This window comes from Stegostoma tigrinum, chromosome 9, assembly GCF_030684315.1.
Source record: "Stegostoma tigrinum isolate sSteTig4 chromosome 9, sSteTig4.hap1, whole genome shotgun sequence".
Lineage (NCBI taxonomy): Eukaryota > Metazoa > Chordata > Chondrichthyes > Orectolobiformes > Stegostomatidae > Stegostoma > Stegostoma tigrinum.
Genome location: NC_081362.1, coordinates 47,594,665 through 47,611,922, shown reverse-complemented (window position 1 = coordinate 47,611,922; position 17,258 = coordinate 47,594,665). Strand labels below are relative to the sequence as shown.

The 17,258-nt window shown below is 42.4% G+C and overlaps 1 protein-coding gene across 1 annotated transcript in view; it reads left to right on the top strand.

Annotated features, from left to right (window-relative positions):
• Window positions 1–17,258, top strand: part of LOC125455104 (echinoderm microtubule-associated protein-like 6) — a 428,800-nt gene that overhangs the window by 81,399 nt on the left and 330,143 nt on the right. Inside the window, exons 6-8 of the mRNA XM_048536679.2 lie at window positions 5,513–5,648; window positions 5,844–6,045; window positions 16,426–16,563. Of these exons, the coding sequence (XP_048392636.1) occupies window positions 5,513–5,648; window positions 5,844–6,045; window positions 16,426–16,563 (476 nt within the window). The remainder of the gene's footprint in view (window positions 1–5,512; window positions 5,649–5,843; window positions 6,046–16,425; window positions 16,564–17,258) is intronic.

Genomic DNA, 17,258 nt, shown 5'->3' with positions numbered 1-17,258 from the left:
ATCAAATACCCTGATTTTGAAATGGATCCGAGAACTCCACTTCATTTACCCTAAATTTAAAGTTACTGTCCCAGAACATAATAATCTTTAAACCTCATAACAATTCAAACTGACAAGATTGGACCAGTAATGTTGACTATGTCTGGCTTATGTTTGGAAAAAAAAAGTTGAATCTTACTGCATTTTCTGTAATATTCGATTTGAAATGTTTTGTAATGTGATTTTACAAATCGCATGTATAAAGCGTACTTCTGGGCAAGAAAAAAAAATTCTGCTGATACGCAGCAATGTGGCTCACTCTTGGTTGTTTGCTGAACTGGCTAACAAACCACTCATTTGTATTCCGGAAAATGGCTTACAGCTAACTTCTCAAAGGCCATTAGAAATGGGCTTTGCCAATGATACACATCCTGTGAATTGATGACTTTTTAAAAAAAAACAGCTTTTACCTTGGTTTATTTGTTAATTATTAGAAGATTAACCAGGGATTACCCATAGAGAAGATATTGGTGTTGATAGTTTAAATTAAAAACTGCTTTCTTCTTAACAATTTATAAAAGGTTAAAGATTTTAATATGTGATGATGAACAGTCAATCATTTTATGGCCTAATTTTTCTCTTGTATGTTATCAATGTTTAGAAAAAGCTGTGAAGCTTAGCAAATTCACTAATATAACACTACATTTTTCAGTTTTTCTGAAGTTCAGAAATTGTTATGTCATCATACATTCAATTTAAAATAAGAACAGTTAAGATTGTTTCAAGGCAAGAACAAAACATAGAAACTGGTTGCTAATGGAGAAACATGTAGTGACTCATGTCAGAGTGTATTAGCAGTCAGTTTATCAGAAATGGAGCTTGACTGGTGCCAAACTTGAAGGAAAACTTTGAGTGTTATTGGCAGTTTGCATTCCGCTTTCCTAGCTTCAAGAGTGTTTGATTGTACTCAGGGAAATGCTGACAGACTACAATCATCCTAGTCTTACTAGAACGCTGCACTGACTACTGAATTTCCTCTGTTTCTGATCATGATCCCTTTCAGTGCTCATAAAATCCTAGAAACATGATCTCAGTATCTGACACAGTCTGTCCATTCCATTTAGCTGATATTGCTTGATAAAAGTGTTTCATAGTCCTTTGACACTTCTGTGTCATTTGTAAATCATTTGTGGGTCCAAATCAGCTATATACTGTAAGACTATAAGTTGATACTTATTATTGCAAAGCCAGGAGGAAAGGAACATGGTTGAAGATAAAAATGACCAGAGAGGAAGTGATTAAGTGAGTAGTAGAGGAGATCAAGGATAGACCGAATGTACAAGAAAAAGACAGGATGTAAAACGGAGTGAAGGGAAGTAAGCAAAAAAGATGAGAAAACCACAGAAGCAATAGCAAGAGGCACACAGGAAAGGGATGTCATACAATAGACTGCATCATTGCCTGAGAAGTTCTCTCTATGCAAGTGGTGAAGTGGTTACCAACATTAGGAAAAGTTACCCAATACTGGTAATTTGGAGGGTTAAGAAAATTCATATCTGTGCTAGTTGAGGGGAGAGCTGGGAATGCTGTGGAGGTGGTGCTGGAGTTAAACCATTGGATAACCAATTGTGAGTGGATTATATTTGGCAATGAGGACAAGGGTTGTTTATTGGGAATCACAGTTGGGAGCAAAATAAAAGGAAATGGAGTAGGAGTTGCTTCTTAGGTGGAGCTGCAGCTGAAAGTATTTAGTGAAAAAGGGAGTAACTAATTTTTTGGTGGGTTGAAGATGCAGCCAGCAGTAAATGAATGAGAATTTTTACTTGGAGATGCAAGAAGACATGCAATGAGTTGAACCAAGACATACTGCCCACTAGAGTGTTCATTTTCTATGCTCTGCTAAGGGAAGGATTTGGTCTGGGAAGATGTAAACAATAGACAGGTTCTTTATAGCCTTTAAAAAGCATTGTGGAATGGGACTATATTCAGATCATAACCTGCACTCGTTGGCAATGTACCAGCAGCCTCTTAATTGATCACCTGTGTGTTTCCAATCCAACAACGGACCACCGGCAAATTCCAGATGCTGAAGATCTAATTAGGGCTTCAGCTCAGTCCTGAAAGGAGTGCTGAATGCTGCTGCTGCAGGTGAGGGACTTGACAGCATCTCTATCTTGGGAACCCATTGAAAAGATATTTGCTTTTTACATTTAAAATGTGCCTGCAGCTGACAGACCTCCCCGAATCATCGTGCCTCTGGTCATCGTGGAAAGATGACCGGTGTTTGTGGAGAAGATTTGTACATGCTGGACAGTCTGACAAGTTGGCTGGCAAACCAACTCCAAACGTGTTTCGCCAGGTAGCCTACATGCTGCTAGAAGGATCTGAGTGGTATCTCCAATCTGTCCGCAGTTGGGTGCTTAACTATTTAAATTGACTACCTTCCACTTTTGGGCAGATAATCACCGCATTTGACCACTTCTATAAGATTGCCTGGAGGTGGGAATGTATTGGACCACTCATCTGAGACTTTCATGTTAAAATTTTGACTGTACCTTCAGTTCTTCCTCCATGAGATAGGATAGTTCTAGCAACGTGTGCTGAATTTACTTTGTTCATTCAAGTGCTGGCAATTTCACTTTCTTTTTGCAGAATTTCAGCATGTGACCTGATTGTTTCCTTGGACCTGATTTGTTTCATCGTTGCCCTTCATGAACCACTTAAAATAGTTTTATTTTGTATGAACTTTTTCTTTCTGCTGGATTTTTCTCCAGGCATAATGTGCATTTGTATAAGATAATAAAATGTGAGGCTGGATGAACACAGCAGGCCAAGCAGCATCTCAGGATCACAAAAGCTGACGTTTCGGGCCTAGACCCTTCTTCAGAGAGGGGGATGGGGTGAGGGTTCTGGAATAAATAGGGAGAGAGGGGGAGGCGGACCGAAGATGGAGAGAAAAGAAGATAGGTAGAGAGAGTATAGGTAGGGAGGGGATAGGTCAGTCCAGGGAAGACGGACAGGTCAAGGAGGTGGGATGAGGTTAGTAGGTAGATGGGGGTGCGAGGAAGGGACGGGTGAGAGGAAGAACAGGTTAGGGAGGCAGAGACAGGTTGGACTGGTTTTGGGATGCAGTGGGTGGAGGGGAAGAGCTGGGCTGGTTGTGTGGTGCAGTGGGGGGAGGGGACGAACTGGGCTGGTTTAGGGATGCGGTGGGGGAAGGGGAGATTTTGAAACTAGTGAAGTCCACATTGATACCATTAGGCTGCTGGGTTCCCAGGCGGAATGTGAGTTGCTGTTCCTGCAACCTTCGGGTGGCATCATTGTGGCAGTGCAGGAGGCCCATGATGGACATGTCATCTAAAGAATGGGAGGGGGAGTGGAAATGGTTTGCAACTGGGAGGTGCAGTTGTTTATTGTGAACCGAGCGGAGGTGTTCTGCAAAGCGGTCCCCAAGCCTCCGCTTGGTTTCCCCAATGTAGAGGAAGCCACACCGGGTACAGTGGATGCAGTATACCACATTGGCAGATGTGCAGGTGAACCTCTGCTTAATGTGGAATGTCATCTTGGGGCCTGGGATAGGGGTGAGGGAGGAGGTGTGGGGGTAAGTGTAGCATTTCCTGCGGTTGCAGGGGAAGGTGCCGGGTGTGGTGGGGTTGGAGGGCAGTGTGGAGCGAACAAGGGAGTCACGGAGAGAGTGGTCTCTCCGGAAAGCAGACAGGGGTGGGGATGGAAAAATGTCTTGGGTGGTGGAGTCGGATTGTAGATGGCGGAAGTGTCGGAGGATGATGCGTTGTATCCGGAGGTTGGTGGGGTGGTGTGTGAGAACGAGGGGGATTCTCTTTGGGCAGTTGTGGCGGGGGCGGGGTGTGAGGGATGTGTTGCGGGAAATACGGGAGACGCGGTCAAGGGCGTTCTCGATCACTGTGGGGGGAAAGTTGCGGTCCTTGAAGAGCTTGGACATCTGGGATGTGCGGGAGTGGAATGTCTTATCTTGGGAGCAGATGCGGCGGAGGCGGAGGAATTGGGAATAGGGGATGGAATTTTTGCAGGAGGGTGGGTGGGAGGAGGTGTATTCTAGGTAGCTGTGGGAGTCGGTGGGCTTGAAATGGACATCAGTTACAAGCTGGTTGGCCTGAGATAGAGACCGAGAGGTCCAGGAAGGTGAGGGATGTGCTGGAGATGGCCCAGGTGAACTGAAGGTTGGGGTGGAAGGTGTTGGTGAAGTGGATGAACTGTTCGAGTTCCTCTGGGGAGCAAGAGGCGGCGCGGATACAGTCATCAATATACCGGAGGAAGAGGTGGGGTTTGGGGCCTGTGTAGGTGCGGAAGAGGGACTGTTCCATGTAACCTACAAAGAGGCAGACATATCTGGGGCCCATGCGGGTGCCCATGGCCACCCCCTTAGTCTGTAGGAAGTGGGAGGAGTCAAAAGAGAACAGCAACTCATATTCCGCCTGGGAACCCTGCAGCCTAATGGTATCAATGTGGACTTCACCAGTTTCAAAATCTCCCCTTCCCCCACCACATCCCTAAACCAGCCCAGTTCGTCCCCTCCCCCCCACTGCACCACACAACTAGCCCAGCTCTTCCCCTCCACCCACTGCATCCCAAAACCAGTCCAACCTGTCTCTGCCTCCCTAACCTGTTTTTCCTCTCACCCATCCCTTCCTCCCACCCCAAGCCGCACCCCCATCTACCTACTAACCTCATCCCACCTCCTTGACCTGTCCGTCTTCCCTGGACTGACCTATCCCCTCCCTATCTCCCCACGTATACTCTCTCCACCTATCTTCTTTTCTCTCCATCTTCAGTCCGCCTCCCCCTCTCTCCCTATTTATTCCAGAACCCTCACCCCATCCCCCTCTCTGATGAAGGGTCTAGGCCCGAAACGTCAGCTTTTGTGCTCCTGAGATGCTGCTGGGCCTGCTGTGTTCATCCAGCCTCACATTTTATTATCTTGGATTCTCCAGCATCTGCAGTTCCCATTATCTCCGATACTATGTGCATTTGTATATCACTTTGATTCTCCTGAGCTTTCTTTAATTTATTTTGTTTAAAACTATCTATGCTAAATTTGTTTGTTATTTGTTGATAATGGCACTTTAATTCATGTTTTTTTTTGCTATACCACTTTAGTTCAGACCACTCAACTTTTTTCAATATTTTAGAGTCTTGTTACTACTCCAGTGTAAGATCATCTAACATCAGTTGCAGTTTATAGTGAATGCTATTTACAATTTGAAAGATCTGACTTACAACTACAAGTTATTCAAAACGATTTTTACTGGTTCACCTCTAAGTGTGTTTTTGTGAAGCATCATGTATAATGTTAAAGTCTGTTGGGTAAATTGACTGGCCCAAGATTGGGGGTTTAGGGAGATTTGGTGGTTTTGTTGTAATTCAGCTCCAACCTGTGTGCCATGAGAGCACTGGAGGAATTTTCCTTAGTGTCAAATATAGCAAAGTGAAATTCCAGTTTAATTTACCTAGAATGCAGAACACCTACTAAGTATAATTTATTTTACCTTGGTAGGCAGGCATATTCAGTATGTACTCCTGTGAAGAAGGTTTTGCTACTGGAGGGAGAGATGGTTGCATCCGACTGTGGGACACTGATTTCAAATCAATCACAAAAATTGATCTTCGTGAGACTGATCAGGGATACAAAGGTATTGCATTCTGCTTTTGGGCTGGGTATTGTTTACTTTTTGCTTTAAAATTTGACTTAAATAACTTTTGGGCACTCCAGGACATCACTGGAAGTTACTATTTTAAATCTATAAGTTTCTTTTTTATATTAATCTACATATTTGTGGTGCTAAAGGTTCCTGTATCAGTCACTTTGCTTTGATATTTTTCAAAAGGTTTGTCTATCAGAAGTGTTTGTTGGAAAGGCGACCGTATTCTAGCAGGAACCCAGGACAGTGAAATATTTGAAGTGATGGTTCGAGAACGAGATAAACCTCTCCTTATCATGCAGGGCCATTGTGAAGGGGAGCTCTGGGGCTTGGCAGCCCATCCTAAGAAACCGTTGGTTGTCACAGGCAGTGATGATCGATCTGTACGGTTAGTGTTCTTTCATGCTTTGATTTTTGGGGCTTGTTTTGCCTTACATAATGTTACAGTTTATTTTTGTGTTCTACTTATTATTAGAAAAGGGAGTACTGTTTTCAACACAACTATTTTCCAGTGTTTTGATGAAGGTAAAATGTCATAATTGTACTTAAACAAATTCATGGAGGAAAACAATGATATGAATATTAAGCATGCAATATTTCTTGGGTTGCAAAACCTTACTACTTATGATTGCTCGCTATTTGGTATGAATTTTCTCATTAACGTCTAGAATATTAGTTTCATCGTTTGGGTTTTGGTAACCCAGTTTGTATTATGCTTTTAAATGCAACAAAATAGTTATTAAAAGTAGACAAGCTCTGGGGTAAATGGATTCTACATTCCTAATTTCAGACATGAGGGAATTAATGCAATCTCATTGTACGCCTGAAGTTGGAGACCTAAGGCTGGGCTAGAATTAATATTGATTCAAGAGATATTAATTGTATCAAGAGAGCTGTCAGCATATGTTGCCTCCAAGGCAGCAGCCTGAAGGTAATTCATGAGGAATTGGGTGTTATGGAGCATCAAAACAGGAGATGTCAGTTGGAATACTGATATGTTAAGGACTTAAACTGTATTTCGGCTAGCTATTAGGGACGTGTGAAACATTGCCTAAACCAATCCCAGACATCATTCAGGCAGGCTTTGAGCAGAAGTCATTGGTTCCAGTTGTAAAATGTGGTACGACCTCCAAAGAGACTGATTACTTGAAAAAGTCAACTTACCAATTACTTTGACAAGAAAGCCTTTATTGTATTAAACAAAATGAAGGTGCCATGGTTCTGCTGAACAACAGGACTGCCCTGTCTTTGCAGAGCAATTTTGTTGTTTAACCTGAGGGTCAACATCCCTCAGACAAGGGGAGTGGCTGAGAAGGAGAGTCCTGGTAACCTCAGGAATTGAACCTACATTGCCAGAATCACTCAGTATCGCCAACTGAGCTAACTGGCTCCCAAATGACGAAATAAGCTGTTGACTAACAATTATTTTCTTGCTTAGGTAACATTTACATTACAACTAAAGCAATAAATAATGTCTTGTAGCTCATTACTATCCTCAAAATTGTAAGTCTTAAAGCAAAATAATCACTGTGTGCTGCAAGCTGCAAATGGGTTGTTTCCTTGGTGATCTCTAATACTAGAATTGTTTCTCACTGTAATTTTTAGACTTCAGCTGTCTTCCTCTACCTCTAAGCTAGGAAAATCTTTAAGCCTGTTTTAATTCTTTACGAATTTGGTCTGCATGTTGAGTGCTGGCTCTCATCCACATTCCGCAGGTTGAACAATAGAGTCAGCATTTTCTCTGCTTAGGGTATCGGCTGGTTACTTTTAACTACTTCATGCTCTCTATCATTTAGTTAACTGCAGGCAAAAACAAAATTGTAACTTCTGTCTATGTGTGATATGCCTGGTTTGTAGGGAAGCCTGTAACCTGATCCGAAAAATCCTTCCTAATCCTCTCCAGCAACGGGAAATACCTGAGCTTTGTATCTAAGTAGAAATGCTTCTGTTCTCTAAGATCACAACTGCTTTTCATATTAGAAGTAAAGGGGTAGTTTTGTTTTCAATAATAGTATTTACAAGTTGACATTGATACTATTGATTTGTTGAAGATGGGAGGAATGCACTGTCACCCTCTAGACATATCACTCTCTGGTTCACAGCATAAATGTAATTGTTTTAGCTAGTTCCCAAAATGGCCATGTTACACTTGCTTTATGTTAAAATTAGAATAAAAGATCCATCAATCAGGTTTCTTTAATAAATAAAAATGTATTAGTTTATTATAACAAAGATTATTAAACATAAATGCAAAACTGGTTAAGAAACACTGTTTGTAATATGAAAATGTAAACGTTGTTCCTGTAACCCAAAGCATACACACCAAGTAAAGGATGAGTAAATGGATTTCTTTCTGCGGCGATTTGCTTTTGGAGGAAAAAAAAATGAGTTCTTGAAGGAAAATAACATAAAATATAGAATCTTCAGATGACAGTCAACCTGGCATTCTGGGACACATGCAGTTATCTCTGGGGTCTTGGCAGATGTACTGTTCTCATAAAAATGTATTGTGAAGTCTTTCAACTGCTCTGAAAGATGACAATCAGGTTTTGGATATTTTCGTAATCAACCTGTTTAGAGATGTTATCGCACAATTCTGGAGCAGGTAGGACTTGAGTCCAGTCATCCTGAATCAGGATTTGGGACATTACCACCACACAACAGGAGCTTCAACAATCAGGTTTCTCACTAACCTCACAAAAGGGTGTTTCAGAAAGGCATGGGGATGAGCTGGGCAGGGTTTCTGTCAGCAGGCTTTTCCTCAAATAATATCTAAACATGGCAATCATAAAAAAGCTAGTAATTTCAAAGAAGTGAGTCCAAGTGATTAGGTGAAGTCATATGACTACCGAAAAAAGTCTTGTTACATGAAATTCCAATCTCTAAAATTACCTTTCAGCGATCCGTTTTGAAAACAGAGTTCTCTGCAGAGCTCAAAATCATTTTTTTCTACAACTCAAAAAGTGTTAAATATGATGTGTTCGTAAGATGTGCAATAAATGCTCGCCAGCCAGGGATGCCTATGTCCTACTATTGAATTTAAAAAAAGACATGGGGAAAGTGAGGCCAAAGTGATCATAGGCCCCATAGAGAATGAAGCAGCAGAAATAATCGAAACATAGAAACATAGAAAATAGGTGCAGGAATAGGCCATTCAGCCCTTCAGGCCTGCGCCACCATTCAGTATGAGCATGCAATTTCAGTATCCCACTCCTGCTTTGTCTCCATGGCCCTTGATCCCTTTAGCTGCAAGGGTCACATCTAGCTCCCTAACTTGAAGATGGCACATAGCATTCTAAAGAATCAAGGGACAGGAGGGCAGTAGAAATAAATACAATCACTAGGTAACTTGTGCTTGGAAAATAGTGCGGTAAAAGGCTGATATGTCCACTGGACCTAATGGTTTGCATCCTAGGATGTTAAAGTAAGTAGCTGTACAGGTGGCGAATGCACTGGTGATAATCATCCATGAACCCTTTAGTTTAGAAGAGACAGAGACAAAATGGGCAGCTTAAGGCCAGTTAGTGTATATGTTATTCTCCTTTATGAACTATGTAAAGGTGGAGCAGTTAGAAATACATAATATAATCACATGACTTAATGAATGGGAAATCATGTATGTCAGATTTATTAGAATTTTATCAGAGGATAACAACCAGATAGACGAAGGGAAACCAGTAACACGTTGGATTTTCGAAAGTTTTTGTGAAGAAACTCAAATCCCATCCAACAAAATGGATGAATAATTTTTAAATTAGATAATTTAAGAATGAAATTGGAAAGCAGTTTTCACACAATCAGTAATAGAAATCCAAAAACCCCTCGCAAAAACTCTGGATACTCAGTCAGTTGAAATTTTTCAAGATTTTTGAAAAGATAAAGATTTGACTGAATCAAGACTGCATTGAGATGTCAGAAATGGGGATGTTTGCTGATGATTGCATAAAGTTCAGCACTTTGACTGCTTCAGTATCTGCGGAGTCACAATGTCCAGATATGAGCTGACAAGTGGCAAGTAACATTCTTGCCTCTCAAATTCCAGGCAATGATCATCTCCAACAAGTGACAATCTGATCATTGCCCTTGACATTCAATGGCACAACCATCACAGAATGCTCAACTATCAATATTGTGGGGTTAAAATATAGAATATAGAACAGTACAGACCCTTTGGCCCACGATGTTGTGCCGAACTTTTACCTGAATCCTAAGGTCTATCTAACCTCCACCCTACCTTATACTATCATCCATATGCCTACCTAATAGCTGCTTAAATGCCCCTAATGAGGCTGACTCCACTATCCTCTCCGGCAATGCATTCCACACTCCCACCACCCTGAGTAAAGAACCTACCTCTGATGTCTCCTCTGTATCTACCTCCACTCACTTTAAAACTATGCCCTCTCGTAATAGCTACCGCCACCCGAGGAAAAAGTCTCTTGCTTAGGCCCGAAACGTCAGTTTTTGTGCTCCTAAGATGCTGCTTGGCCTGCTGTGTTCATCCAGCTCTACACTTTGTTGTCTTGGATTCTCCAGTATCTGCAGTTCCTGTTATCTCTATCTAGACTTCTGATCATTTTATATACCTCTGTCAAGTCACCTCTCATCCTTCGTGATTCTAAAGAGAAAAGCCCTAGCTTTCTCAATCTTTCCTCACAAGACCTTCCCTCTATTCCACTCAACATCCTGGTAAATCTCCTCTGCATCTTTTCCAATGCTTCCACATTTTTCCTGTAATGAAGCGATCAAAACTGGATATAATACTCCAGATGTGGCTGAACCAGGCTTTTGTACAGCTGGAGCGTAACTTCACAGCTCTTGAACTCAGTTCCACTGTTAATGAAAGCTAACACACCATACGCCTTCTTAACAACTCTATCCACCTGGGTGGCAGCTTTCAGGGAACTGTGGACATGAACCCTGAGACCCCTCTGCTCCATCACACTGCCAAGAATCTTTCTCTTAACCCTGTATTCTGCTTTCAAGTTTGTCAGGTGATTCATTTTGAAAAGACACATTTCAGGGCTAAACTCCATCTGCCACTTCTCAGCCTAGCTCCGCATCCTATCAATGTCCCTTTGCAACCTAGAACAGCCCTCCGCACTATCGACCCACCTTCGTATCATTCGTGAACTTACTAATCCACCCTTCCACTCCTGCATCCAAATCATTTACAAAAAGCACAAATAGAGGACCCAGAACAGATCCTCGTAACTGAGCACCATGTTGAATATTTTCCGTCTGCTACCACCCTTTGTCTTCTAATGGTCAGCCAGTTCTGAATCCAATCTGCCACGTTTCCCCCTATCCCATGCCTCCTTACTTTCTGTTTGAGTCTACCAAGGGGAACCTCATCAAATGCCTTCCTTAAATCCATGTATACCACATCCACTGCTCTACCTTCATCCACATGTTTGGCTACCTCTTCAAAGAATTCAATAAGGTTCGTGAATCATGATCAACACCAACTGAATTGGACTAGACATTTAAGTACAAGTGCTATGAGGGCAGTGAAATATACATTTAAAATCTTGTCAAACATTGACCTTCTAAGGCTCCAACATTGACCTTCTGAAATAACCTAAATGTATGACATGCAATTACTGACTTCCAAGGTTGGCACGCAGGTGATGCAACAGGTATATCTGGTAATATTGGGTTTGCTGTCATAGCTTAATGTATGTTTATTTGCCTGTCTTGTTTGCTTCCCTTGTCCAGTCAAAAACTATATATATCAACAGTCATGAGTTTATTAAGTTGTCCTAGGGAATGAGAGTTTTTTTTTCTATTAATTTTGTAAGCTGTGGGCGCTACAGCCTGCCTTTCTTGTCCATCCCTAGTTGCCCTTGAGAAGGTGGTGGTGAGCTACCTTCTTGAACTGCTGCATCCTTCCTGCTGTGGGTTGACCCACAATGCTATTAGGGAGGGAGTTCCAGGATTTTGACCCAGTGACGGTGAAGGAACGGTAATATATTTCCAAGTCAGGATGGTGAGTGACTTGGAAAGGAACTTGGAGGTGGTGGTGTTTCCATGTATCTGCTGCCCTTGTCCTTCTAGATGGAAGTGGTCGTGGATTTGGAAGGTGTTGTTTGAGGATCTTTGGTGAATTTCTGCAGTGCATCTTGTAGATAATACATACTGCTGCTACTGACCATAAGGGTGTAGTGCCACTCTACAGGACTGCTTTGTCCTGGATGGTGTCAAGCTCCTTGAGTGTTGGGGCAGCACACGTCCAAGTAAGTGAGGAGCATTCCATCACACTTCTGACTTGTGCCTTGTAGATGGTGGACAGGCTTTAAGGAGTCAGGAGGTGAGTTACTCGCCGCAGTATTCCTAGCTTCTGGCCTGCTCTTGTAGCAACTCTGTTAATGTGGTGAGTCCAGTTGAGTTTCTGGTCAATGGTAGCCCCCAGGATGTTGAAAGCAGGGGATTCAGTGATGGTAACACCATTGAATGTCAAGGAGCAGTGGTTAAATTGTCCCTTATTAATGATGGGGTTGAGAATTTTGACAGATTTGAGTTTCTAAAGAGGAAATTGGTTTTTACAAGTACCTCTCTTTTTATTTTGCCATGATTTATGGCTTAAATTATTTCATGATGTTATTTTAGAGCATGCAATTTCTGTTTGTAAAGTGAATACTGGCTGAGTATATGAGGGCGTGTGTGAGTACAGGTGGGAATAATGGGTTGAGATTGAAGTGGCCTTTAAACTGATCTGAAGGACTGGATTAGTGATCGTGGAAATGGAGATGGGCCTTTTAGTTTGGTTGCTTTGGCATTGGCTCTCTTCCAACTCTGCCTTATCAAAGAATTGAAAATCTCATCAGCTGACTTTGGTGAAACTGAAAATTCCAGACTCAGTTTTTTGTTCCATGATGAAAATCCAGTTCTATGTCTCCAGTTTCCCCATTTATACTTTGAGTATTCTTATTATAATTTAACTATTCTATACCATTTGTTTCTATTATATCTTTAACTATTTTAAACATTCATTTCATGTCTGACAAAGGCTATCTTAGTTCACTTAAAGGAGAATAGGAATATGTACCTAGATATATTAGGTGAGATATTCACTCATTTAAAACCATCTATTAATTCTATTAAAATTTTAGATTATATTTAATTGCTGTCAGTTATGATGACAAAAGAGGACACAAAACATTTCTTATTTATTCATTTCAAACCTGTTGACTGACAGTTGTATATATCCACGATTTTCTGTTTCTGTTTTAGATTTTCACCACTGCATACGTTCACCCCGATTTCAACCTAATGTGCTCAGTGTGAACAGCATGTATTTGTCACAAATACATGATGTTCACTCACCACAATTTCAGTAGAACAAAAAGTCAGTTGGGTGTTCATTCTTGCCGGGTACGAAAGGTTAAATTTGGGGGACATGTTCTTAAAAAAACTGCTACACAAAAAATTGCATTGGCAGTTCCTGCTATCTCTCCCATGATAAGTTAAATATATTTGGAGAAGTTGAATGCATTTATAATGCTGAATTATTTTGTGGAACATAATGTTAATGGTGTCCCGCAGGGTTCAGTGTTTGGGCCGCAGCTGTTCACCTTATGCATTAATGATTTGGATGAAGGGACTGGGGACATTCTGGCGAAGTTTGCCGATGATACAAAGATAGGTGGACAGGCAGGTAGTACTGAAGAGGTGGGGAGGCTGCAGAAAGATTTAGACAGTTTAGGAGAGTGGTCCAGGAAATGGCTGATGAAGTTCAATGTGAGTAAATGTGAGGTTTTGCACTTTCAAAAAAAGAATACAGGCATGGACTATTTTCTAAATGGTGAGAAAATTCGTAAAGCAGAAGTACAAAGGGATCTGGGAGTGTTGGTCCAGGATTCTCTAAAGGTTAACTTGCAGCTAGAGTCCGTAATTAAGAAAGCGAATGTAATGTTGTCATTTATCTCCAGAGGGTTGGAATATAAAAGCAGCGATGTGCTTCTGAGGCTTTATAAGGCTCTAGTTAGGCCCCATTTAGAATACTGTGGGCCCCACACCTCAAAGACATACTAGCCCTGGAGCGTGTCCAGCGGAGATTCACACGGATGATCCCTGGAATGGTAGGTTTAACGTATGATGAACGGCTAAGGATCCTGGGATTGTACTCATTAAAGTTTAAAATGTTGAGGGGAGATCTAATAGAAACTTACAAGATAATGTATGGTTTAGAAGGGGTGGACGCTAGGAAGTTGTTTCCGTTAGGCGGGGAGACTAGGACCTGTGGGCACAGCCTTAAAATTAGAGGGTGTAAATTTAAAACCGAAATGAGACAACATTTCTTCAGCCAGAGAGTGGTGGGCTTGTGGAATTCATTGCCACGGAGTGCAGCGGAGGCTGGGACGTTGGATGTCTTCAAGGCAGAGATCGACAAATTCTTGATCTCAGAAGGAATCAAGGGCTACGGGGAGAGTGCAGGGAAGTGGAGTTGAAATGCCCATCAGCCATGATTTAAATGGTGGAGTGGACTTGATGAGTCGAATGGCATTACTTCCACTCCTATGTCTTATGGTCTTAATAGTTTACTTTGGAGAGAATATAAAGCATGATTGTTCTCTTCTGACACCACTACTTCAGGAAAAAATGGAAATTTGTCTTACATTATGAATTCAGAAAAAGTCTAGATTAGGTTTAAAATACAGGAGTAGGAAAGTTGACATCTCAGGTCAGGACCCTTCTTCGGGACTGATGAGGGGGAAGAGAGCTGGGAAATAAATAGAGGGAGAGTGGTGCTTGGGAAAGGTAGGTGGGATGGTAATAGGTGGATTCAGGTAGGGAGTAGTGGAGACTGATCAGTGGGAGGGTGGAGCAGAGAGGTTAGAGAGAAGATGGACAGGTTGTCCCAGTCAAGGAGGTGAGATGGAGGATGGGTAGGGCTGGGGGAAAGTAGGTTGGAGTGGTAATAGGTGAAAGCAGGTAGGGGGTAGAGGGGATTGATTGGGGGAAGGGTTGGGAAGAAGATGGGCAGGTTGTGTCAGGTCAAGGAGACGGGGATGGCAGGGAAGTTTGGATGTGAGATGAGGCCAGGGGTGGGGAGATTTTAAAACAAGTGAATTCTATGTTCAGGCCATTGAGCTGTAGACTCCCAAGATGGAGTATGATGTGTTGCTCCTCCAGTTTGCGTGTGGTGTCATTGTTATGTTGGAGTATGTCCAGGATGGACATGTCATCAAGGGAGTGGGAGGGAGAATTAAAATTGTTAGCAACTGGATGTTGTTGTCAATGATCATGTACAGAGCGCAAATGCTTCACAAAACAATCCCAGAGTCTGCGCTTAGTCTCACGGATTATAGAGGATGCCACATAGGGAGCAATGGATATAATAGACCAGGTTGGAGGATGTACAGGTGAACCTCTGTCAGATATGGAAAGTTTGCTTTGAGCCTTGGAAGGGGGTGGGGGGAGGTGTAGGGCAGGTGTAGCACTTCCTGCGGTTGCAGGGAAAGGTCCTGGGGTTGGTGGGGTGTGTGGACCGGATGAGGGAGTCATGGAGTGAGTGGTCCCTATAAGAGGCACATAGGAGTGGGGAGGGAAATATCTTGTCAGTCATGGAGTTAGATTGTAGGTGGCAGAAATGACGCTGGATGATATGCTGGATGCAGAGGTTGGTGGGGTGGTATGTGAGGACCAGGAGGATTCGGTCTTTATTTTTGTTGAGGGGAGGGCGTTTGAGGACAGAAGTGTGGGAAATGCAGGAGATGTGGTTGAGGGCATTTTTGATCACCAGCGAGAAGAGGTTGCAGTCTTTGCAACAGGACCATTCCCGGACATCCCAGATGCCCTCCTACTTCAAGGACTGCACCCCTATCTGCCTTTAGTAGGGACTGCTCATCCCGCGACTACTTCATCCGCTCCACATTCCCCACTAATTCCACCACAGCTGGCACTTGCCCTGCATCTGCAGGAAGTGCTACACCCGCACCTACAGCCCCACCCCCAACCTCCATCCAAGGCCCAAATCTAACTTTCCATAGCCGGCAATGGTTCACCTGTACACCCTCCAACCTAATCTATCCATTATACCTGATGTGGCCTTCTCCACATTGGTGAGATCAAGCGCAGACATTTCATGAGCATCTGTGCTCCGTATGTGATTATTGACAACACCTTCCAGTTGCTAACCATTTCAACACCCCCTCCCACTCCCTTGATGACATGTCCAAACTGGGGCCTCTTCCAGTGCCTCAATGATGCCACATGCAAACTGGGGGAACAACATCTTATATTCCATCTCAGGAGCCTATGGCCTGAACATAGAATTCACCAGTTTTAAAATCTCCACACCCTCGGCCTCATCCACATACAAACCTTCCTGTCATCCCCAACTCCTTGTCCTGACACAACCTGTCCATCTCCTTACTGACCTATCCACCCCACTTCCCACTGACCAATCCCCACTACTTCCTACCTGCATCCACCTATTACCATACCACCTACCTTTCTCCAGCCCCACCCCTCCTCCCTCTATTTATTTCCCAGCTCCCTTCCCCGTTACCAGTTCTGAAGTCGGGTCCTGATCCGAAACGTTGACTTTGCTACTCCTCTGATTCTGCTGGACCTGTTGTGGTGTTCCTCCAGCTCCACGCTGTGTTGTCTCTTACTCCAACATCTGCAGTTCTTGCAATCTCCAAGGTTTAAAATGTATCTCTTTTAAGGAACGAAACTCAGAGCCAGATGTTTATTTCAGAGAGCAATACAAACTGTCTTTAGTTTTGTGACATTTCTCGTTTCATTTTGTTTTTGCACACAGTTTATGGAGTCTTATTGACCATGCTCTTATTGCACGCTGTAACATGGAAGAGGCAATACGTAGTGTTGCTTTCAGTAGTGATGGATCACAGCTTGCGCTCGGAATGAAGGATGGTTCATTTACTGTACTCCGAGTAAGGTAAGAAGACATTTTATTCATTGCCTCTGCTAAAAGAACAAGCCAAAAATTAATGACATACAGAAATAAATATGATGGAACAATGGAAGGTTAAGCAAGATTACCTAGCAAAAGACAGCGGTTTAAGAGAGAATTTTAAAAAGCAATTAAGAGGGGAAAGAGGAACAATGAAGTTATATTGTTGAGGAGCATATAATGAAATAGTAAAATAATTCATAGCTACATCAAATTTATAAACAAAGCTGAGATGGGACTGGATCATGAAGGGATAGGAACAAAAACAAAGTTTCTGGAAAGCTCAGCAGGTCTGGCAGCATTTGTGGAGGAGAAAACAGAATCCATGTTTCAGGTCTGGTGATCCTTCCTCAGAGCAGATAGACAAGATATCATTAAGAGATAGACAGGATAATACCACAGGTAAAAGTACAGAGAAAAGAAATGTTGAATAATTATGTTGCTTCACTCTTTCCTTCTGAGATGGAACAGGTAGACATGTCATTAATAAGCTGAGATAAGGGGCTGCATGGAAGAAGCTAAGCAAACCAGAAGAGGCTAAAGGTCCTGGTCTTGATGGATTATAGCTATGTACTTTAGGAGACTCAAGGAAAGAGATAGAAGCATGATTACATGTTCAGCAATTCTTTAGAAAAACATTTAGAAAAAGATACATAGCTAATGTAATTTTTACATTTAAA